The sequence below is a fragment of the Platalea leucorodia genome, assembly GCF_965183815.1.
Source record: "Platalea leucorodia genome assembly, chromosome: 2".
NCBI lineage: Eukaryota > Metazoa > Chordata > Aves > Pelecaniformes > Threskiornithidae > Platalea > Platalea leucorodia.
The window spans coordinates 31778380-31801901 of NC_138824.1; the positions used below are offsets into that span (position 1 = coordinate 31778380).

The 23522-nt window shown below is 43.2% G+C and overlaps 1 protein-coding gene across 1 annotated transcript; it reads left to right on the forward strand.

Moving 5' to 3' along the window:
• The first annotated feature begins 829 nt into the window (after positions 1-829).
• On the forward strand, positions 830-23142 carry RUBCNL (rubicon like autophagy enhancer). Its single transcript, XM_082337606.1, has 16 exons — positions 830-906; positions 1493-1601; positions 3744-3852; positions 6219-6890; positions 11193-11278; positions 14321-14528; positions 15380-15484; positions 16731-16773; positions 17137-17269; positions 17659-17804; positions 18611-18675; positions 19773-20011; positions 20789-20850; positions 22122-22275; positions 22399-22489; positions 23012-23142. The coding sequence occupies exons 2-16, from the start codon at positions 1530-1532 to the stop codon at positions 23122-23124; spliced, it is 2298 nt and encodes a 765-aa protein (XP_082193732.1). The 5' UTR covers positions 830-906; positions 1493-1529; the 3' UTR covers positions 23125-23142.
• Positions 23143-23522: the final 380 nt, after the last annotated feature.

The following is a 23522-nucleotide window of genomic DNA, read 5'->3' on the forward strand; positions in this document are numbered from 1 at the left end:
GGTGTTGCCTGCGGGCCTCCGCATCCCCCACCCCGCCCCGACGGAGGAAGCACCCTCCATTCACTCCCAATTGACTTATCTTGGTTTTGTTTGGGTTTAGAATAGGATAGAACATAGTAGAGTATTTCAGTTGGAAGGGACTGTTGGACTCGATGATCTTAAGGGTCTTTTCGAACCTTAACGATTCTATGACCTACATCGATCATCGAGTCCAGCTGCCTGACCACTTCAGGGCCGACCAAAAGTTACCGCATGTTGTTACGGGCATTGTCCAAATGCCTCTTAAACACTGACAGGTTTGGGGCATCGACCCCCCTCTCTAGGAAGCCTGTTCCAGTGTTTGACCGCCCTCTCGGTAAAGAAATGCTTCCTAACGTCCAGTCTAAACTTTCCCTGGCACAGCTTTGAGCCATTCCCAGGCATCCTTTTACTGGATACCAGAGAGAAGAGGCCAGCACCGCCCTCTCCGCTCCCCCTCCTCAGGCAGCTGTAGGGAGCAATGAGGTCGCCCCCCAGCCTCCTTTTCTCCAAGCCAGACAAACGCAGAGCCCTCAGCCGCTCCTCACAGGTGGCTTTTGCTGATGTTTGGATTTGTTTGGGTTGGTTTTGTTGGGGTTTGTTGTCTCCAAGCTGCGCCCCGGCACTGAGGGATGCCCTTCACCTCCCAGCGAGCCGGGCCGGCGGAGCGGCCCCTCTCCGGCCCTGCCGCCCCGGCAGCCCCGGGGCCCCGGGCCCCGGCAGCACCGCGCCCCCGCGGCCCCGCCCCGGGGCGGCGCTGGGCTCCCCGGCAGCGGGAGGGCCGGCGGCCGCCGCCGCTGCAGGGCGGGAGGTGGCGGGACCCGCGCTGCGCCCCGGCGGGGGAGCGCTGCTGGCCGACCGGAGGGGAGCCCGGCGCCGCGGCTGCAGGTGGGGACGGGGAGGCCGGCCGGCCGGCCGGTCGGTGGGTGGGTGGGTGCTTTGCGGGGCGCACGGTGCGCGTTGCCGGGGCGGGAGGCGCTCGGGCGGCGGGGCGTTTCGGTGCCTCTCTCCGGATCAGGCGCTTTCCAGAGCTGTGCGGCAGGCCCAGCGCTGCCGAGCGCAGGGCTGCCCGGGGGGTTTATTCCCCGCCGGCGCCTTGCCCTGCCCGGCGGCGGGGGGAGAGCAGCCTCTGCCGCGGCGCCGGAGCTTCACCGCTGCCGAGCCCGCTCCGTCTCGTCCTCCTACAGCAAACTGCGGGGTACAGCAGATCGGTGCATTCCTCTGGTGCCTGTGGCGCGCATTCCCGTTGTGTTGGGGTTTTGTTTTGCTTTCTTTTTTAAGAAAAAAATCTACATTAGGCTCTTTATAACACAGCTTTCCCTTGTTGCTGAGCTCTGCTTTTCGGTGAGCTTATAAACACGCAGAGTCAAGACCGAAGACAGTTGAGAATATTAGACGTAGAGGCTGCAAAACACACGGAGAATCGCGGTTAACGTGGCGGTGGCGGCTGTAATCCTTTCCCTGTTGCTTCCAGGTACTGCACAGCCCCAGAAAATGAACGTTTCCCCACCATGTCTCTCCATGCAGTAGCCTTAGCCAGCTACAGCAGAACAGAAGTCTTCAAGCACCCCCGCTCTAAAAAGGTAAGGCAAGGCGGGCGTCTGAATGCTGCCTCAGCGTTTTCGTTAGCTGGGGGGACATTTTTTTCCAGAAAATAGCTTTTAGTCGTCAGCGGTTGTGGTAAATATTTTTACATGCTGGCGGTTTCATTACGGAGTTAATTTTGGAAATGCAGCCCCAGTGTTGGGGGGGGGAAGGCTGACTCGTTTATGCTATGAAAGGTGTCAAAATGTCAGTGTCAGTTATGGCAGTGCGTTGTGGTACTTTTCATGCACCTCTGTTGTCCTATTTCCTTATAAGTACTCTTTTTTTGTTTGTTTCGTTTGGTAGTTAAATACTAAGGGAGCGCTTTCCCAATCTGTGATATAGTTGAAATCTAACATCTTGAAAGTAAATGGGAAGCTTTTATCCGAATTCTCAGAACACCAGTTGCTTCTGATAAGATCTAAGAGATGGGAGGTTTGTTTAAAAAAAAAAAGATAAAATCTTAAAACTTAGCACTCTCAATATTTACACTTACTGATAAAGTACTTGCATTCACCCTGGTGTCAGGCAGTTGTGATACTTGCATCCTGAGGTAGAGTCTGTTCATTGCTGATGTTAAAAACATTTTTTTTTTTTTAAATAAAAGTAATTAATAAAAAATGACTTCTTGTAAGAACTACTTTATCCAGTAATATTGACAATATGATATTTATATGTATAAAGCCTGTCTACATGACGGTTTCTCTAAATTAGTGCAGAGGGGAAAAAAAAAAAGAAAGCACTATCAGATACTGAAAAGAGGATTTTTCTAAGCACTGGCATAAGCAAGCACTAAATATTTGAAATTCAGCATACTGTTTTTGGCCTGAAATGTTATTCTCCAGTTAAAAGGGAAATTCTTTGTGGGTTTTAATTTCTTCTGCTTTCCGTGAGTCTGAAGGGTATCTGGACTAGATCTGCTCTCCGAGTCGCCTCGCTCTCCCAGGGGACCATGTGGGGGACGTAGAGGTCAACACAGGGTGGCAGAGGACAACACACCTTTTAACTCCCTCCTCCTCCTATGGGATCGCAGGGTGCAGGGGAGGGTGAGAGGCATCCTGGGGATATTTCTGTGTGGAGACATCGCACTGATGTCTGTGAGTGGGGAGAAGGCACGAGGTACACCGTGGTTAAGTGCCTTTTAATGATGCTCCTGTCGGAGCAGGGCGCCCCTTTGATTTCCCTGGTTTCTGGGGTGTCCTTTGCAGGTCCGTGACATACTTGAGGCAGTGGAGAGGGAGCGGGAGACGAATGTGTGACCCTCACAAGGAATTTGTGAGCCTGGGGAGGAGACCTGTTGTTTTGCTGTCCTAAGTGTATCTTGCTCCCTTGTTGGAATTAGCCCCTCTGTATCTGTGCTAAACTGCTTGCCCTGGTTCAGCTTACGCTGGTTTGACAATATGGTAAATCCGGCTTTGGCGTTCGAAATACCAAATTGTAAGCGTCATGACCACACAAAGCAAAATGCTGATCTGGTATAAACCTGCTCAGTCAGTTCAAATGCATTCAAAATTTTTGTCAGCTTATACTGGCAGGCTGTGTGCCAGGTCAAGCATTATCTATTTGTGTCGCGTCTCGCTTTATGCTGGGCCAACCACGTTACTGACGTGAACCACATGTACTACGTTCTGTCAAATTGGGTAGGTGTGATGATGTGTCGATACACCTGGGAGGTCAGGCAGCACATGCATCAGGTGCTTGTGGAGTCAGGGCCTCATAGATTTAGCTCATAGCTTGTATACATCTAAACAGGCCCGGGCTTCCAGCTACAGACTGGCGGTTTCTTGAATTCTTTTCCACTTCATTGCTGTTGTTTTGACAGGTACATAGACATCTGATTGAGCATTTTGTCTCGTATATGCCTTATGCACATGTTTAATTCTAGCGTGGAGAGTTTCTTTTGGTCACCTGCTTTCTGGAGTGAAATGCAAGGTGCAGAGTTGAGATGCCAGTGCTCTTCAGTCGGTGCGTGTTTCTGGAGAGACTTTCAGACAACCGGAAATACAGGCGGTGGTTAGGTGACTGTCGGCAGGCCTTAGCACGGTGTTCTTCCTGCTGGGATGACTGTGAGACTGGGGGTATCATTACCAGAGTACTGTTGTCTTATAACCAAATTGTCTGCCTGTGTGTTCTTGTTCTAGTTAAACCACAAAAGCCTAAAGGTGGCTTTCACCGAGTCAGCATATTCTTCAAATCCGTCAGCGAGGATTAGCTGCCTTGCTCCGACACCTCAAATCTCCGTTCTCTCAGGTATGCCGGTTTGTTCTAAACCGCCTCCCTCTGGGGAGCTCCGCTGGTGCTTGTGGTGCTAGCAAAAGCTATCGATGTTCGTGTGTACTGAACAAGTACAGCCTGGCTGGAGGGGGAACCTTGCTTATTGGCTCCGAAGGTGCGACAGCATCAGTGTATTATACAGTTTTTATAAGTATGGGGTTTTTTGCCTTTTAAATGGTAGTTTGGCCGTTTTAGTTATGCTGGCATTTTGAGTGCTCAGGAGTAAAATACTTGAACCGTTCAGATGATTCTTGGCAGGCTAACTCCTTGTTCATTCAAGTAATAGTTTGTCAGATTTTAACAGATTACCATAATTACTCACATGAGTATCAGTTGCAAAACTGAATTTGAGATTTTTTTTTTTTTTTTTTTTTTTAATTGGAACTAACCTATTTCTGGTAGTAGCTTAAAATGTAGGGTTTGGTTTGGTTGGGTTTTTTTTGTTGTTGGTTTGTTTGTTTGGTTTTTTTTTAAGCTTGGCAGAGCAGAAGCACGAGTTAAATTTTTAAAACTTGTTCTTTTTTCTCTTACAATCCACTAAGAACAAGTAATTTAGCAGAGTAAGTCAGCACGGTTGTATGATTAGTGCTAGAGATGCTCCATGATGCTGGAGTAGTGGAGATGAGGAAGGATGAGAGGGGATGGAAAGGCTGTCGGGATGGGTTTTGCAATAGGAGAGCAGAGCACAAGAGTTGAAGACAGTGAGACTAAATGTTTTGTCTTGCACAGAAAAAGATGCTGTGTTCAGCCCAGATAAAGGTATTCCTTGTGTAAGTGAAATATCAATGGTTATCAAAATTGCTTTCTTTTCCTGAAAAGATCAAAATATGTTTGTTTGAAAGTCAGCTAGCTTTTATTTTCCCATTCCTGCCCTTACACTGCCACAGCTGTCTACATTGGCAAGGTGTTTCTTTGCAAGTGCAGCCAGTAAAACATGCAGTTCTGCTGCGATTTCTGCAAGAGCTTTGTCCTGATTAAGTGGCAGGTGGCTGATCCCAAACACTGATGAACTCTTCAGCTAATTTTGACCTGGCTTTACTAGGACAGCATTACTAGGACAGTATAGCTTATATGTGATGTTCTTAATAATTTTTTCAGCTTTGTCTTGACGAGGACTGCTCTTTATATAGACTTGCTTTTCCAAAGTACATGGGAGGTTTTGTTTTGGTTTTGATCCCTTCGTTAGTAAACTTTCTTATCATGCCATTTGAGTGCATGCAGGCTTCCAGATGAGTGACTCATTGAGAGGTTTGCCGTTTTCCATTGAGATATGTCCAAGGAGAGCAACCTCTGAGCAAAGTCTGCAGTCTGCAAGACTTGCTGCTGTTTTCACCAGTGATGTTTAACATTCGTTGTGGTCCTAACTAAGAGTTCTGTGCCCTGGAAATGAATCTTCTTGATTGTGTCTATTCTTAGAATTTTACAACCGACTTATCTTCCCCAAAGGAGACAGTTGTTAACTTCATTGTCATGATGTGGACGATAGTTTCTTCTTAAACATAGACTTTGTGTCCAATCTCTCTATTGCTTGGATGATGGCAGTTCCTGTGAGGCATTTTGTTCAAGATATAGGTCTTCAATTTATTCTTGAATAGCTACTGGTTGCAGTGCGCACTTCTACATCACGCTAACGTTGCCACGTTTGCCACTAAAAGCAGTTTTTCCATTTTCTAGTGAACTCCAGTTTTGCAGCAGATCATGCAGGACCTTGGCAGGCAGTACTTTTGATTCCTTTAGAGGCATTGTAATGAACTCACTGTGACCTAATTTTCTTTATGGGTTCACGTAAATGTTGCCACCCTTATGAATAATGGACCGGAGGTTACTTCAGCCTTTTCCACATGGGGTGTCTGACTGAGCTGAAACACGCAAGCACGTGACCTTTTATTACCAAGTGTATATTTTTTTTTTTTTCTTCCTGCTGTATTGATACTCCATGTGTCTTGCTATAATGTGACCTTCTCTTTTACTGGCAATAGAACCAGTACCTGTACTGGTAACTGTACCTCATCCTGTTTTGCAGAACAATGATGTTTTCGAGCACGCTGACAATCAGTCACCGTTAAAGTACTAACTAATTGTGTTTGGCTAGCAGCAGCATACTTCACTGTTGGTTTATTACCTAGCCTTATCAACGACAGAAGTGCTTCCTGGCTGCACATAGCAAGAGCTTTCTGGCAGGAAGAGGCAGCAGAGAGTAGTCTGTGAATTCAGTTCTTCCCTTTCTTCTCACCCATGTTAAAAATAATGTGCATTTTATTCATGTTGTAAATTAAAATTATTATTTTTTTTTTTTTTAGGATTGTTTCCTAACCTTTCGGTTTCTTCCCTGTTCTGAACAGATGAATACTTGAGGCCAGCAGTGATTGGACATGCTGGAAGTGTTGGATCGTACCCAGACAGTGCTGAAGCTATCAAAGGCATTCTCGTCTCTGTTTTAAACGCATCTGGTTTGAAGCCCTCGTTGGTGCTGGAGCAGACCGCAATGCAGGGAGCTGAACATCTGGACAGTGACGTGGAACGGTGGGAAGAAAGCAGCAACGGGGATAGCCATGACGACAGCGACAGCGATTCTGCACATCACAACGCTGCCTGTACACAGACAGACATTCGGTTTACAAGGCACCGGGCGTGTTGGGACAACACGCGCTGCGATTCCTCTAAACCTTCACTGGATACTTTCTTTTGTCCCCTAAGTTACTCTGACGGGGATCCCACTGCTTCCTCCTTCGATGGCTTCACTCTTTCGGACGTGTCCCCTCTGAAGCGGGACTGCTTTACCCAGGTGACGTTAACAGGAGGCACTGTCACATCGGCCGTTGTGCGTTGTGGAAAAGAACGTTATACTTCCCCTGAAGAAGACTTGACTTTCACAAGGTTTCTTCCCAATTCAACTGTTGGTAAGCCAGCAGATCTGTTGAAATACCCTGATGCTTTGGAGCCTGTGCCCATCAGCAACAGTGACAGCAATTCTCCCAGTGGACTTTCCCAGTCAGAGCCAGTCAATCGAACAGGTAACCTTTACAGGTCCATTTTTGTTTTAAGATTTCTGTGCTAGGAAGGACAACTGTAATTGAAATGGGACTTGTTCATGGTGATTGTGAATTAGACTAATGCTGTCATTCAAAATAGGAGAGAGGGGAGAAAGTGAAAGCTTAGAAACGAAGGAGAGCCAGAGGGTTGGACTCGGTGAAACAGGAGACAGTCGTGCTTGCAGTAGTTGTCGGTCTCATGACAAAGAAATGCTTCTCTAATACACAGCCTTTGGTAAAATGTAAAGATCTCTGAGCTGTGAGCAATGTAGAACATCCACTGGATGAAGCTTCCACCAGATTTGTTTTGCCTTCACCGTTACCCTTCTCCCAAAAGCAGATAGCGTGGATCTGGGCGTTTGGTAGTGATTCATTGGTGTGTGCAGGCTCCTTAGGACATCTCCTTGTCTTTGACATGATCTGGAGGAGAGGGAGTCCTTCGATCCTGGGATTTTGGAGGCAGGGCATTAACATCCATTCTCGTTATGACTAAATTGGCTTGTGCCAGAGCGGGACTATTTTTCCTCTTCCCCTTTCCCAGTGCGCCCGCTGTCTCAGAGAGCACAGCCCCATCCGATGCAGATCAGGACCGTTTTACCCCTCACCAGTTTCTGACCGTACGGATAATCCCGCATGTTGCCTGTGAAGAGACGCAGACTGAGGGCTGCTGGCAAAGGATGCCTCCCCTGTCCCTGCAGCGGCAGGGGGCTCAGGGCAGCACAGGCCCGCAGGCGAGGACCTGTTCAGGTGGGGCGCTCGGTGCGGTGCCCCCAAGATGGCTGGCGGGGTGGCTGGCCTGGCCCCGGGGCTGCGTGTACCTCCATGAGGTGTGCCGGCCTTCCTGGGCTGCGGGGCCCCTGCCCTCGGCTGGGACACCAGAACAATCCCCTTGTGTTTAATACCTAACGTTGATGCGAACAGCCTTTGCTACAGCAAGATGAAGCATCTTTATTTTATTTATAAAGGGTGTTATCAGTATCTATGAGCGCCAGAAAGATGGTGCAACTGAGGCCTGATTTTCACTGGAAAGAAGGCAAACGGCAGGGAGCACTCAGCCTGCCTTTGTATTATAAATAAAAATGGCAAAGGCTGTTTGTTTTTTGTGGTTTGGGTTTTTTGTTGTTTGTTTTTTTTTTTATCTTCTCCCTTTGGTCAATAGTAGTCCTAGTGGTGATGCTCCGTTGAGCTCCACTTCCAAGCTCTGGTCCTTCCTAGCTGTTCACCCAAAGCTCCTCCAAGGCCTCAAGTCAGCAGAGAGGTCTCAAATAGGCATGTGCTGTTGCAGGATTGGGAGCTTTTAACAGTAATAACTCTATCATCTGGGGTAGGATGTTGTCAAGAATTAGTATGGCGATGATTATGGTTGTTTCCTTCTGCTGGGTGTTTTGTTGGCCCCATGCATTCAAGAGGTGCCCGTCAGGGAGAAGGAAACCACACCTGGCGGTCGGAGCTGGCTGGGGCCAGTCGCGCAGGTTTGGGTAACCAGGTCTGGAAAACACAGCCCAGGCTCTCCGTGTCAGCAGGGACCGCGAGGCACGTGTGTAAGAACAAATAAATTGTGTGTGACTCGATCTTCTGGCACAAGTAGGACCTGTCACAAGCTTGTGTTGGGTCAGTAGCGCTGCTGGCTCTCCAGAAAGCAAACGGAGGAATACAGCAGCCAGGCGACTGAAGAAGTAGCGTCCTTGATTTTACTAACAAATACTTCTTATGGGAGCCGGGATCCTGTTAGTCAGTGTGCAACGTGGCGGGCTCTGTCTGCATTAGACTTTGGTCTGCTCTGTACAAAGTGAAAATTTCTGCATTTCATCGTTCCTTATTGCTTCCAGCCATTTAACTTGCCAGTGGGTAGCCTGGGGTGGGGAGAGTGGGGTCTCATTCTCCCCTGCATTGTGCCGGACTATGAGGATGGGAAAAACAAATGGCAAACTGAAAAGAAATAAAATGCCTAATGTGAAGGCAGGAATTGCACAAGAGCATCTCCTGACTTGCCATCCTTTCCATTGCTATCTCAGAGGTGGTGGTTTCTCTCAGGAGAATTGGTGAAGGATGCACAAGATGTAAGAAAATGACATAAGATGACTTAAGTCAGAATAAATATTTTTGCTAGTCCTGTGAGATTCCTGTTAGGCCTTGTTAATACTTTTAAGTATTAACAACCATTCTCTGGTTGGCTCATGCAGCCTTCTGAAAAGGCTTTGTCATTGTTAATGAAGAGCCTGTGCCTGAATTTGATGTTTTCTGGGGGCTTTGTTGTGGCTGGTGTGTCACTGGCAGTGCACAGGGATTGTTCTTGCTTTTAACCTCTGTGTGCATCAAGGTCACTTCCTTCTGTGGCTCCTGAGGGCTCCTTCCCCAGCCCCAGCAGCCTCCGGGCAGCAGTGCTCAGGAGCAGAAGGGCAGCCAGATCGGTTTTTGCATCAGACCCAGAGTTACGCCCCGTTGTTAGATGTGCTGGGCTCCTTCCCTGTGCTCCTTCCCACTTTACATTCTTTTCACTTAAAGATGCAAGTGGGATGCAAGAGGTAAGCAAAAGAGAAAGCTCCCATTAGATTTCAAAATTATATTTAAGATTAATTGCATCTTATATTTTAAAGAGAAAGGAATAATTTTCCCATTTCCTTATTTCTGCTTATTTCTAGTTCAGGGAGTAATATTTGTTATCTTAACTGATGAGAACGTAGGCTTTTATCAAGCTGTAGAGCCTTTAGCACTTACCTGTACTCCCTTCACACTGCTTATCCACTGAGATGAATCATCAAATAGGGGATGAAAATAACCTAATTAGGTGATTAAATCTGTTTTGAAAAGTCAGATCATCAGCCTTTCCGTTTTTCCTCCATGGTGTAAACAATGGAGGTGGTAATAATTCTGTACAAAAACACTACGTCTGTCTCGCTACGCTCGAGCACAGTATTGACTTTCCAGCCTGATATCACCGATGCTCAGGGAAGCGTAGCATGGCTTCTATAAATAAGGCAATATAAAGAATCTAAACTAGGCCTGAGAGTCAGTGCCCTTTAGCTGCAGAAAAAGTTTTCATAAATTATTCTCATATTTTGTGGGACCTTTTTATCCTTCCTGTGACTTTTAAACAAATTTAGGAGTGGCAATATTTTTTTTTTGTTATTTTTTTTACAAAGAGCCTTTGATTAAGCCCTGTTACCTGCAATGGCTTTAAATGGCGTGTGTGGTGGTAGCATTTAGATATGGTCTATTTTATCCTGTAAACATCACCACAGTGAAACAGAGAAATTGCTTGGTTATAAGGTCAAAGAAGAGGTAGTAAACAAACACCAGTCAGTGTAAAAAAACAGGAGTCATTTCCTTTCATATCTCATTAGTGTATACATCAACAGACATTATATATAAACTTTGTCATCCTTCCAGCAAATTTCTTGTAGCAGTGGTTGTGTTTTGAAAACAAAACATGAGGGCTTGATCTCACACCTCCAGTTCTCTGGGGAAGGAGATTGTGACTATATATATATTTATATATAAAAAGCAATCCATGGTACATCTATAGAAAACCAGATGCGTGCTCTGCTCCATAGTGAAAAGTTCTTAACGGGAAAAAGAGATGGATTTTGTTTCATGTGCTCATCATACTCAGCAGCGAATGGCAGGAAAACAAAACTGCTCTTCTGGGAGGCAAGGAGTAATGTGGCTACTGCGTCCCCCCCAGTTGTACATACTACCATGTAGTATGAGTTGGATTTGGACCCAGGAGGGAGATTTCCTCGAGGTATGGAAACATAACGGCAAAGTTTTTTCCAAACTTGCTGCAGTCGCACAATACCAGCAGTGATTCAGGGAATCTTTTAAGGCTGATGCATCTCTCTGCATGCCCAGACCGCAGTGAGATTTCCTTTTCTTCCAGCTATTGTGAATGAGCAGAGGGCAGTGTTAGCTGGCTGTGTTGCAAACTGCAGAGCATCGCTGTAATCCCAGCCCGAGGTTCTGGCTGTGGTTGTCCCCAGCGGCTCAGGCCGTAGCTGGGAGAGGGCTGGTCTTGGGAGTGCAGTGGTGCTGTCACTGCACGGCATTTAAATTGTGTTTTCCTGGTAGTTGATACTCTGGCTTCAGGTTGCCAGCATAGTTCACATGCCAACGTGTTCCTCGTATTTCTCTCTCCTTCTCCTAAACTTTCACTACAACCTCCAGCCCTAAAGGTGTTCAGTTTTGGGAAAGAAAGCTTGCTTTGCTTTCTGGAAGTCACCCTGCACACAGCCTGGGAGCTGCAGAGAAAGAAATAACTAATAAAAGTTCTCGTTACACCCACAGGTTCTACTTCTCCTTTGAACATAAGTGCTATACCCTTGAATCGTTCGTTGCAGGACATCTGCATGCTTCCAGAAGATGTGGAGAAGGTGAGGACAGCAAAGACTATTGTCATAATGGTTTTTCCGTTTTATGGTGGCAAAACTGAATGACAGGAGGTGTTTCTCAATAACAGAACTTTCTGATAGATGGACTAATCTTTACAAATACTGTATTTTCCCTCTTCTTCCCCTCTCTGGGTGAACCTACAAACCTAAAATGCCTATTTCTTAATTTAATTTTACTCTTAATCCATTAATTAAATATTTAAATTATTTTAAAATACTGTACGCTTTAAAACACCATACATTTCTGCTTTTCATTCCATCATTTTCCCACACCTTCCTTGAAACCAAACTTTAAGATTATTATAGTCAATTTAAAGTTACATTAGAATGTTTTGTAGAATTTGTTGCAGCTACATGCACATGGATGGGATTTACCTCCTGCTTTTACTATCAGGAGACAGGGAGAGGTTGGGTTTTTTTTTGTGTGTGTGTGTGCTTATGATGAGCATGTGAGATTGCTGTAAAAGAATTACAATGTGAATAACAAGCACAGTAACTGTAACATCTGCAGTAATTCAAGCAGTATCTCATGGTTTCTAATTTGCATGAGGTCTTAGGTGTGTTGCCAGATAGGCAGCCCATTTGAGCTTATAAACAGAGATAAGGATGAGAGGATAATGCTGTCATGCATAACTGTGCTAAATGTTAATCTTTTCTAACAATTGGAAAGGAGGGGTTAATGTTATAATTAGTCATTGCAATGAGTAAGATTTAATACAAAAGAGTTTTAAAAATGTGCCTAGAAAAGGAGATTTTTTGCTGGACTGTGTGGATGTGCCTGTGGTCCCATGTCCTGGGCCCAAGAGGTAATCATCTTTGTGCACAGCACTGGTTTTACTGGAGTGGCAAGTTCTGCATTTGATTTGAAGCTCTCGGCATCCCTAAGGTGCATTTTAAAAAAAAAAAAAAACAAAACAAAAAAAAAAAAAAAAAACAAAAAAACCCCAAAACAAAACCAAAAAAACAAAAAAAAAACCCCAAAAAATCCCCCAAACCCCCCCAAAACAGCCAATAAATCACACACCAAAACCCTATAAGGTTGTGAACTAGTTTTTCATGTTGCTTTTTGTGAGAGGTGTTTCAGAAGGGAGATGATGTTTCCCTGTTTGTAATATGGGAACCAAAACCAAAGTAATTTGCTTTCAGTCACAGGGAGACCAGCAAGTAGATATCTGGATTAGAAACCGCAGTCTGAGAACTATTGAGTGAGGCAGGATTGCATCAGCTACTTCTTCTGTGCAGATGATTGGGGGCTGATGTGGTTACAGGTTAAAAGATATCAAGAGCTCAGTCCATTATGACTTTAAAAAAGTCCATTAAGCTCAGTCCATCAGGCCTTTAAAAAAACTAAACTAAACCCAAACCAAAACCCAAAACATTTTTATGTTGTGAAATAATCTCTTTGAAACTCAGGAAACTGAAAACTAAGGTACTTAGTGTCAGCAAGTCTTGAGAGTTGTAGTTGTGTGCCAGGAAGGAGATGGGCCAGCTGATCTAGAGGGACTTTCCACTGATGCGAGTGGCAGGGAAGAGAAGTGGGAAGGTTGGTGTGTCACAGCTGAGTCGGGACTGCGTCCTAGGGTGATGGACCTAGCGGGAGGCAGAGCTGAAAGCTGATAGAGTCATGCTGAGTACAGGAGTGCCTGTATCCTGTTCCCCCTTTTTTCAACTCTCAGATACGCTCATAATTGTTTATATCAGCAGGACATGCTGATGTGCTGTGCTCTGCTGCTAACTTGGGGTTAACCATTGCCACCCAGGCTTTTTGAATCTTCAGAGTAGGAGATGTCCTCTTTATCTCCCAAAAGCAAAAAGGCTGTTTAATTCTTTCCTTTGCTAATGATGTGTCCTGAAGTTCACTGAAAGTTGTCTCTGGAGAAACTGCACCAAGTGATGTTAATGAGTGTTAGGGAAAAGATGAAAGTCTGTTCAAACACCTACAGGGACTTGCGGGCTGTTTCTAACATTGAGATTAATCTCTTTTAAATGCATTTGGCTGTGGACAATAAGAAAGCAGTGATGTCTGTTGTACTCCTTAAGATTTAGCTGTTTCTAAATGCTGATGTCTTTTTTCATGCTTCCCGTACAGGTTGTAGGGGGTGTCATGAATACTGATGTGAGTGGTAGAATTTTCTGAGCCTAAGCCACATTTTAGAAAGCTTTAATTATCCTGCACTGAGAATCTCTAGCCTTAGGTACTGCCATGGTAATTCAGACAGAGGTTTAGCCTTGCACAGTGCAAACGTGCAGTTGGGAGGAGAGGGGGAGAGTATCCTGGGCATCTCTGAGTGTCCTCCCGCACACCTGAGAGCACCTAACCCTTCACGATGCATCCACTGTTGAGCTGAGCCTGGGCTAGGAGGCTGTGCCCAGGCCAGTGGCAGTAGCGCAGGGGAAGCTAGGTTCCCATTTACCCTTATCACAGACTTTTGATGTAGCCTTGGGTTGACCATGTAAGTTACCGCACTGCATTTTAGCTGCTTCGCTACCTTAACTCTTAACACATGAAAGCGTTTTACTAGCTTCTGTACTACCCACCACCTAAAGATCCACAGTCCCTTCAAAACCGGCCTCTTCTGGTCCCATCCAAGTTAGCAGGCATGCAAAACTGCGTGTACACACTGACTTGAAATTAAATCCTATTAAATAGGTTACATGGATTCACGCTTGCATATTAAATAATGCAGTGTAACTAGAGGACTATATCCCTAAAATGCATACATATTCATGAACTAGGCATGTAGTCAAGTTTGGTTTTATCTAATAGATGGGTAAGATAAAAGTAAATTGTATGTTTTAATCAAGGGTGAGACAATTATCTGGGCAGTTGCCTTTTGCATGTTGTCTCTGAATTGCCCTTGGGGTGGTTTTTATTTTTTTTGATATTTAAATGAAAGGTGAGATAGCCTTACATTTTCATTTCTTGAGTTGAAAAAGTATGGGGGAAAAATTATCTATTTCACTTCATCTTAAGTAAATATCAAATATGCTGTGTACTAATGAATGTTCCAATCTCGCCCCCAGGAAAACGCGCACTTTTTTGTTGCAGATATGATTATAGCATCGCTAGAAAAAATGAAATGTACTATCCTAAGCCAACAAGCAGAGTCCTGGGGTGTGGAGGAAACAAGTGGATCAGATGGCAGCTATCACACTGATTTGGAGTTATCTTCTTACCCTGGAGTGAAGAAGTCTGATTCTTCTGTTGCCTCTTCAGACAGTGGTTATGAAGGCAAGTTGCTTAGTCTACAATACAACCTTGTCTGACAGCCTTTGCCATTTATTTTTGTGCAAGAAAATACTAAATTATTTTGGGTATTGCTTGGAACCAAATTCTCTTTGAGTCTCTTAACAGAGCTGTATTCCCCGATGACCATTATGCCACAAGTGTTTTCCCTGTGGGTCAAATTCTTTCTTTTGAATGCTCACATATGTGTTTTACTACAATTTTTTTCTCTTTTACATGAAAAAGAAAATGTAAGGTTGAAGTGCCACATGCTAAGCACAACTCTTAATAGAACGTGCCTGTAGTTGGCTGTTTTTTTCTCTGCTTTAAATCCTTTTTTGCAGGATTTGAAACCTGGCTGTTTCCTTCTGTGCTTCTGCAGTATGCAGATCAGGCCACGCAATTGATTTGAATGGAATTGCCCAGAGTATTCATTCACATATAGTTTTGAGGCAAGATAATAAATGCTTCGGGCACTATAATGCTTGACTCAGCCCATGCATTTTTAAGTAGACTTTAGTCTCTGAGTAACATGGATCTTACAGATGGAACTGAAGTCTAAATAACATAACTTGTGGGGAAAAATGCATGGTGTGTTTGCACACAAGAAAGGGAGAGACCATGGATAATATAAAACCTTTTGCTTTAGTCTCTAGAAGCTTCTTCGTAAGAAACTGAGGGACATGCTGTATAACAGACTCCCAAGAATTGGTGTATAAAAATAAATAAATAAAATTGCTCTGTAAATACAGGCTGTGTGCTAAAGTTTTGGTAAGTGAAGAAAAATATAAATGTAATTGTGATACTCTATAAATGCTGTAAAAGTTTTTAAGTGGTGTTGTCTTTGTTCCGGACAGGCTGTGCTCTGCTGCCTGTCAGCTCCCCAGTGCATCTACCATCACATCATGAGGTTACCAGATTTTGTTGCCACAGTGACTCAGAGGATGAGTATGTAATTATTGGTAAGACTTTAAAATTATAACTGCAGAAACACCTCTGTTGTTCAGCTGAATCTATTGCATTGTTTGGAAAATCTATTGGCTTAGTAGATGTTATCGCAGGAGATACAATAAAATGGAAAGAGCGATGTATGCATGAATCTTTATTAGAATGCATGCAGAAATATCAGAGTGGTGCAGGATTTCCTTTCTACAAAATAACACATTTGCTGGTTTGAGGGACTGAAATTATGCCTAAGGATTAAACCCAGTGAATGTGGGTGAGCAAAGTGTGAAACTGGCACAGCCTCAGCCAACTATAGCAGCATTGTTTGAGAGAGTTTAGCACATGATCATTTCCTAATTAAAGAGGTTGATTAGGTTTTAGGCAGCCCTCCCTCTGTTTCAGGACTAGAGCAGACTGTCCCCTTATAGTCACCAGTGCTCTGCTTCTCTTCAGGACATCCTGAGTTTCTTTGGTTACCTTCTGGTTTTTACATACACAGAAACAGAAACCCTTAAAAGTAGCCTGAGCAACATTTAACCTCTATCTTATTTTTTTCCTGTTAACAAATGGGGTTTTTTTTTGCTTCCTTTGGTTTTAGACATTCGCTTATTTTTTCACCTCCTCTTTCCCTAATCTAAGAATGAAGAACTAGCTCCCAAAGCTGCATTTCTAGTGGCAAGAGTTGTTTTGACGTGTATGAATGGGGAAGCATTTGTCTTCATAACAATATGTGTGGCCAAAACTAGTGCTACCAATATGAATGCCTTGTCTGCATAAGCATATTTTGTCTATATAAACATAATGAACTGTGTTCCATTCACCTCACCTGTTACTGACTTGTTTATAGCATTAGCTGGCATGTTTGTGATCAGTATCACCAGATATCTGTCAATGACAGAAAAAATTCTGTATGTTATTATTTATGTCTAGTGCCTTATGGCTGGACCTGGACTAGCAGGCACTTAGTCTCTCCTTACCGATTCTCCTGCTCTTGAAGGGAGGCTGATGGTGATGATATGATGCATAGCTGTTAGGGAGTACTCTTCATCAGCAGATGTCAGAGATCTATGGAGGAGATAAGACTCCTTATGCCTGTTTTACAGCCAGGGCTGAGGTTTTTTTCCACGTCCACCAAGAGTGTTGTAAAGATGAATGTATTTGAAAGTGACACTCTGGTAACACAGAAGGTAGACTTAAAATAGCGCTGAGTAACAGAAGCTTTGTTCCTTAGATGGCTTGATAAAATTTTCTCTTTTACCACAGAACTTGAAGACCTTGAAAATCTGTCTGCCGTCCCAGATGAAAGGTAATGCTGTGTATCTTTACTATAATAGCCTGGTGGCACTACCTTTCTGATGACCAGCTTTCTGGTGACTCTGCTGGCTGGGGCGGGGAAAGGTCTGGGAGTGGTAGATTTGGTCCTCCTAAGGAAGGGGAAGGAATGCTGCTTGACAGCAAATGTCTGTGGTGCTTGGCTTAGCAGAGTGTTGCTCTGGTCCTGGAGTCTTGCTGAAGGGTGGTGGCTGTGGCTCTGCGAGGGCCTGGGTGTATCAAAGCAAGGGGAGAGGAATGACGGGATGGGAGAAAACTTTTCAGGGATGCAGAAGAGGCAGCGGAGCTGCTGATGACATGCTGCTATTTTTCACTGTCTGTATTGCTTAACTTTCAGATCACCTTTTGAACCAGGCAGCAATTCTGCTGAAGCGACAGCTCAGGAGTTGTGCAGAGCTTTCAGAAAACACTGGTTGCAGATAGACTCTGCAGTTCAACTGTCTGCTTGCCTGAGCTCATCTAAGCAGAGAGTGAGTCTGAGCTGAAAACAGAGGGCTCTTTATTCGGTTCCCCAAATAATCATTGTCTTACTGCAGCTGCTTCACTGTTAGGGAAACGGGGAAGCTGCATTTAAAAAAGAAAATAAATACAGAAGAGTACTTACAGCTTATTAGTTTACTTTAGAAAATTTTTAGAAAATTTCTTCTCTCTTTAGCGATTTTCAGCACGTTTAAGATGTGCAGTTGTGAACAATCAGGATGTACTTTCTTCTGGGACTGATATGAGGGAGTTTAACTGAGGGGGGACTACATGCAGGTGAAAACTGAGCTTTAAAATCCCTGAATATAAATGGAGATGTTTTATAGCATATGTCCAGCTGATGGGCTGTTCATCTTCATGAGTTTGTCTTTTCTAATAGTCTGTGCTGAAAGAAGAGATTCCAAGAGAGCTTGAGTCCAGTTTGAATCTGGCTGAAGAAATAAAGATCATATCCAAATTAAGAGGATCTTCTGGCTGGGCCCCACCAAGATCGCAGATTATATTTAATATTCACCCTTCAGTCAAGTAAGTCTAAGGGATCTGAGCGTTGTCGTTGAGTACAGCGTGGGGGTTTGTCTAAAGCCTGCTGAAGCTGATGGAAAGAGCCTGGGTGATTTAACAGAACCTAAGGTTAGAGCTAGTGCATGGTGCAGCCTTCTGCACTGTCTGTCACCAGCTTCGCTAGAAAGCAGATGGCATCTTTTTCCCTCTGTTGGCACATCCTGATTAACGTAGCAAGTACACTTTTACATGTGATAATACACATACTGTTTGGTGTTACAGTGACAGTGTGCTTAGCTGGACTCCTAAAAATCTCATTTTGTGAGACTACCTGGAGAATATTTTTAAGAGTTTCCCCACTTCCCTGCTGATACGGGTAGTAGGTTTTCAGAAAGGGGGTAGAAAACAGGTTGTGTTTGCGGAAACTACTGTCTCACTCCGCTTAAAGTGCTGTTAAATGCACACAGTAGGCAGGCTGGCTAATCCCCTGTGTTGTTGCAGGTCCAGTTGCTTTTTCAATTGCAGATGTGGATTTCCCCCTTGATATTGGTGCCACCTTAAGAAATGGAAAAGAATTTAATTCTTGGAACAAGCCATATTTAGAAGTAGGAATTGATGGTATATCCTCCACAGAATAGTTTAGAGACTCCCACTAAAATAGTAATCTGCATATCCTTCCAGAACCCCCGTCTTCATGTGGAGGAGCACAAGTCGGCTTCTAATTTGGATATTTTCACTGGTGCCAGTGTAGCTCTCTTGCAATTTGTAAGAATGTTAACTGAACTGTGTTTTGGATGCTGAAAGGTGTAACTATTTGCCTCTGTATGCAGGAGAGATGCAGTGGTGGCTGCCCAAAACTTCACATGTGTTGGTTGTGGAACCCCAATAGAAAGCAGTAAGTATTACCAAAAGGGAAAAAAACTAATAAATCCATTACTAGTGATCAGGCTATAATCTTCACCAACATAGATGTACCACAATTGTAAAATTATCTGAGCTAGAAGGAAAATCTCATTGTTGGATGTTCCTGCAATAATAAAACAGGTAGTGGGATCTTAGCACTGTCTGGAATTTCTCATTGCAGACAGAATGCAATACTTGATAAATGTCCTTCTCGTACACAGTGAAAATTCATGACAACCAACAACAGAACAGGAAAAGTTATTAAAAAATCAAGCTTCCAGGCTGGAAAGTGCTAGTTTTACACCTTCCAATGTTCTTTTTCTTTCTCTGTGTCAATTTACACATTCCAAAAGTCTCTTTTTAGAGACTTTATGGAAGCTTTATGCAAGCTTATGGCATGTGTGGGTTTGTTCTTTTGGGGTGTCTTTTTAAAACTTCTTTTTCTTAAAATCTTGATCACAGATGCCTGTTTGTCTTATTTGTGATACTTTGTGAGAACTGCTCAAAAGCATGATGATTTACAGGTCTGACAACCAGACCTTGCCTAAGCAATCTTTGAAGTGGCTTTCAAGACTTGTTCTGGATCTGCTCACCAAAGAGCAGCGTTTGCGAGGGCCTGTAAAGTATCAACAATCTGTGATGGCACGCTAATTCAAGCAGACCTGAGATAGCTGGGAAAAAACCCACAAACCTCTTTATATGAAAAAGTATTATACAAACGTGACTCCAAGATCAGCTTGTCTTTCCATTTGGTGAAAGTGTTTTGTTGTGTGTTTTATCTCGTGTCTCTTTTTTACGGGTAAAGCAACAATGGTTTCTCTAAGATCTCATGGTGATAAATATAATCAGCTCAGTTTGACAAATATGGAAGTGAGGAAAGCTTTCTCTTCTAATGCAAAGTGCAGACCTTGTGCATGTGTTTACCACAATAATAAAACCCCCTACTTAAAAAAAAAAAAGAAAAAAAAAAAAAAAAAAGAATTCCTTGCCCCCTCAGTCCAGTAGATCTGACTTATTTAGACAGAATAAGCCTACAGACAAGAGATGCATCCCATAAATATTCACAATTTCCTTGCTATCTACTTGCAGAATATATCAGGAGACTCCGCTATTGTGATTACCTGGGGAAATACTTTTGTGACTGCTGCCACAGCTATGCCCAGTCTTCCATTCCGGCCCGAATACTGATGAAGTGGGACTTCAAAAAATACTACGTATGCAACTTCTCCAAACACCTTCTGGACAGCATATGGCAGCACCCAGTTTTCAATGTGTCATGTATTAACAAAGCCCTCTATACAAAAAGTAAAGAAATGGACAGGGTGAGGGTAAGTGTGTCCTTTTTTTATTGGGAATTTGTGCGTTTGAGACTTTTGGGAAGAACTCCTTAGGGCAGGTCATCCTTTGCCGCGTGTGTATGTAGAAAGGAGGCAGAGTTGGTTTCTCCGCACTTAGACTTGTCCCATCGCTGCTTCTGGGACTTGCCCTCTCTCCCCTCAGATGAAGGGGGAGGAGGGAGAAGTTTCCAACCTATGCCAGAGGTCTCATTGTCTTTGGGAGGTGTTTCCTTATTGGTTTCCAGTTTTAGTTCATGGGAGGTAGCTGGGCTCCTGCAGTAAATATTTACCTCTGCTTGGCAACTGGCTGTTGGAAAACTCCGGAAGCTTTGAATGACTCCTTAATTTTGTGGGCCGTTAGAGAAAACACCCTTGGCTCATCTAAGGGCTGTACCTCCTACAGCTTGAGGAAGGGTGCTCTGCCAAAGATTACAAGTTGCCATGCGTTGCCTTCTTGGCTGAGGAGGCACTTATCTGTTCTTACATAGGTTTGGGTCTAGCGTGTGCTGACATGGAGCCATTTGTAGCATTAGGAATTGCTTCCCTTGTCAGTGAATAAAAGTAGCCTTTGCCTTCCTTGGCCTTCCGTGCATCAGAAAATCCATTTGTTTAATTCTGTCCTGAGTGTGAAGTTCCTGTTTTTTAGGTGTGGCTTGACGTACTGACAAAGGTTGCTGACTCAAATAGTGGTGTTCCTCACTTACGAATATATAAATGCAATTGCTTTTCATTTAAAAATTGTTTTGTTTTTCCCCCTTCATGTTTTAGGAGACACAAGAACAGCTTTTTCATTTAAAAAAGCTCTTGAAAACCTGCAGGTTTGGTGAAAGGTATGGGCTATGATCGTGCATGAAAAATAGCTTATTAAAATCTACCTAAGGTGCTTATAGAGCCTTCTTCTCTAGAGATGTTTGAGTGCAGTTTTAAATGAGTTAATATGAGCATTAGAGAAAATTCTGATAACAAAACTTCCTTCTATTGCACTGCAAATGTTGAGTGAAGAACAGGTTTTATGTGGTAGCTTTCTGTTTCTTGTAACATACTTAGACATTTGGTTTTAAATGTTGAATGACTTTTGTTAGGTGTATATTTTTTTTCCTACTCTCTCTCTCTTAGGTTCTCTCCCATTCTCAAAAGGTCAAAGATACTTGTGTATATCTCTGAGATGATTTGTCTTTAAAAAAAGTTAACAGATGTGTTCCTTGAGGGTTTAAAGATTTCTTCCAGAAATCTGTCATAATGCTTAATTCAGTTTATTTTATAAACATATTCAGATGAAAGTAGTAACCAAAAGTGATAAATACCAAAACATGACCTTGCTTGTTGCTGCAAATTAAAGATTTTTCATATTCACCTTCCCAAACTATGGGCATAACTGATAGGTAGACATGTGAATGATAAAACCACTGCAGCATTTCTGACCTTTTTAAAAACAGACATAAGCAAAATAAGCTTTAAAAGCAGGTTCTGTTCTCTCTTTGATATGGACCTTTTTTGTGCATCAATTACGTGTTATGCACCAGAATTAAATAGAAACGTTTTTTAATGTCTCTCTTCTGGACAACTACCTGTGATTCCATTATAGAAATAAGCATTAGGATCCTCACTGTACCTTCTACATCAGTGATATTTTAAAAGTAATAGCTATATTTCCAGTGTTCACCCACTTAGTACAAGCATAGTTTCACCCAGTAGTGACCTATGCAGGATAAAACCCCTTAAAGTTCTCTTTGGAGAGAGAAAAAAAAAAAAAAAAAAAAAGTAAATAGCCCTAGCTTATTGCATTAGGTACTATATGGGATTTTAGTTCCTGAGGTAGAAGAGAGCCCTTTACTCATTATTTAAGAATTGCTGGGATAACTCTGCTTGGCAACTCCCGTGCCTGAGGAATGCCAATTTAAAGCAGGGATTTTATTCTAAATCCCAAACTCTCCAGTTTTTGTTAGTGTGATCTCGAATTGGGAGGGGAGGTAGGATTTAGTGTGAACTTGCCTTTTATGATCCCTGGGTGACTCGAGAAGTGAGAGAGGCTTCAGATTCTTCAAATATACTTGAAAAACAACATTTTGTAACTTGATTTGTTTTTTCTTTCTCTTTGCAGTGTACTGAAGGAATTTGAACAGCTCCCCAGCCATCTGACAGAGGAGCTGCATCTCTTCTCACTGGATGATCTGGTGAAGATCAAACGAGGGCAGTTACTGCCCCTTCTTAAAGATATTCTGAAGAGCTCCATCTCCCATGTGGATGGTTGCGAGGTAAGGAAAAGCTAGTGCTCTTAGTGTCCTTGCAGCTGCTAGTGTGAGGAATATCCCTGCTGACATTCCCAAATACTTTTTTCTTAAATTAAAAGTAAATCAACTCTTCTGCTGTCCTTGCAGCTCTGTCAAGCAAAGGGGTTTATCTGTGAATTCTGTCAGAGCGCAGATCTGCTCTTTCCACATCAGATTGCCAAATGCAAAAGGTGCACAGGTATGTTCCAGACCAAACGTTTTTCTTTCTTCCTTGGGGGGATGTTGGTGTTCAGACTTATTTTAGGAAAACATTGAGAACTTGCTTCACTGAAAGTATGTATATTTGAAAACATGCACCTGTATTTGAAAACCACGGATAGCATGTATCTTTGAAAACCAGCCTGTGGCAGCTGTCTTGCGTCAGTGAATTCAGAGAGCAAAACCAGGGACTTGCTTGAACGTAATTATGGCTGCAGGGGGAGGCTATTTTTGGGGGTTTACACATGAGAGCGAGCCTGGGACAGTGCTATACAGGTGCTATATCGGATCTTGCTGACATTTATGGTAAATCCTGCAAATCTTATCAAAATGTTTAGTCATAGTTATTATGGTGGTTGTTGTTGTCCCGGCCTTGCACTGCTTCTGTTTACTTTTATACTTGGATGATTAGATAGAACATCCTTCAAGGAACACAGCTATTGATTCATTTTTTAATTTGTTTTTTTTTCCTGAATGTTAAACTGCTTGTATGTTTAAACAGAGTGCAAAACATGCTTTCACAAAGCATGCTTCAAGTCTGGAGGCTGCCCCAAATGTCTGCGGATCGCAGCTCGGAGGACGCTTTCAGAAACTCCGTCACTGGTGTCTCCATGAAACTGGATTCCAATGATGACTGCTGATTTCAAAAGATGCTCAAAGCCAAATCTTCAGGTGCCTGACTAAGAACTAAATAATGTTGTTTTAGACATTACTATTTTTAATGCGTGTCTCCTTTATGGGGGGGTAAAAAAAAAAAAAAAAAAAAAAAAAAAGGAAAAGGGGGAAAAAAAAAAAAAGAGAGACTTTAATATCATCGTTGAAAACTCACCCTAAAGGAGTTTCATCTTAACTGGTGACAGAAAGACAGGATGCTAATTCTGTGAGCAGCCTTTTGTTGCTATGTTTTGTCCTTGTATGTAAGAATTTTAATATTCTATTTTTCCATATAAAAATTATTCTTCTCTGTAATTCTGCAAATAGTGTATAGATAGTAAATGAGTGTTGGAAATCCT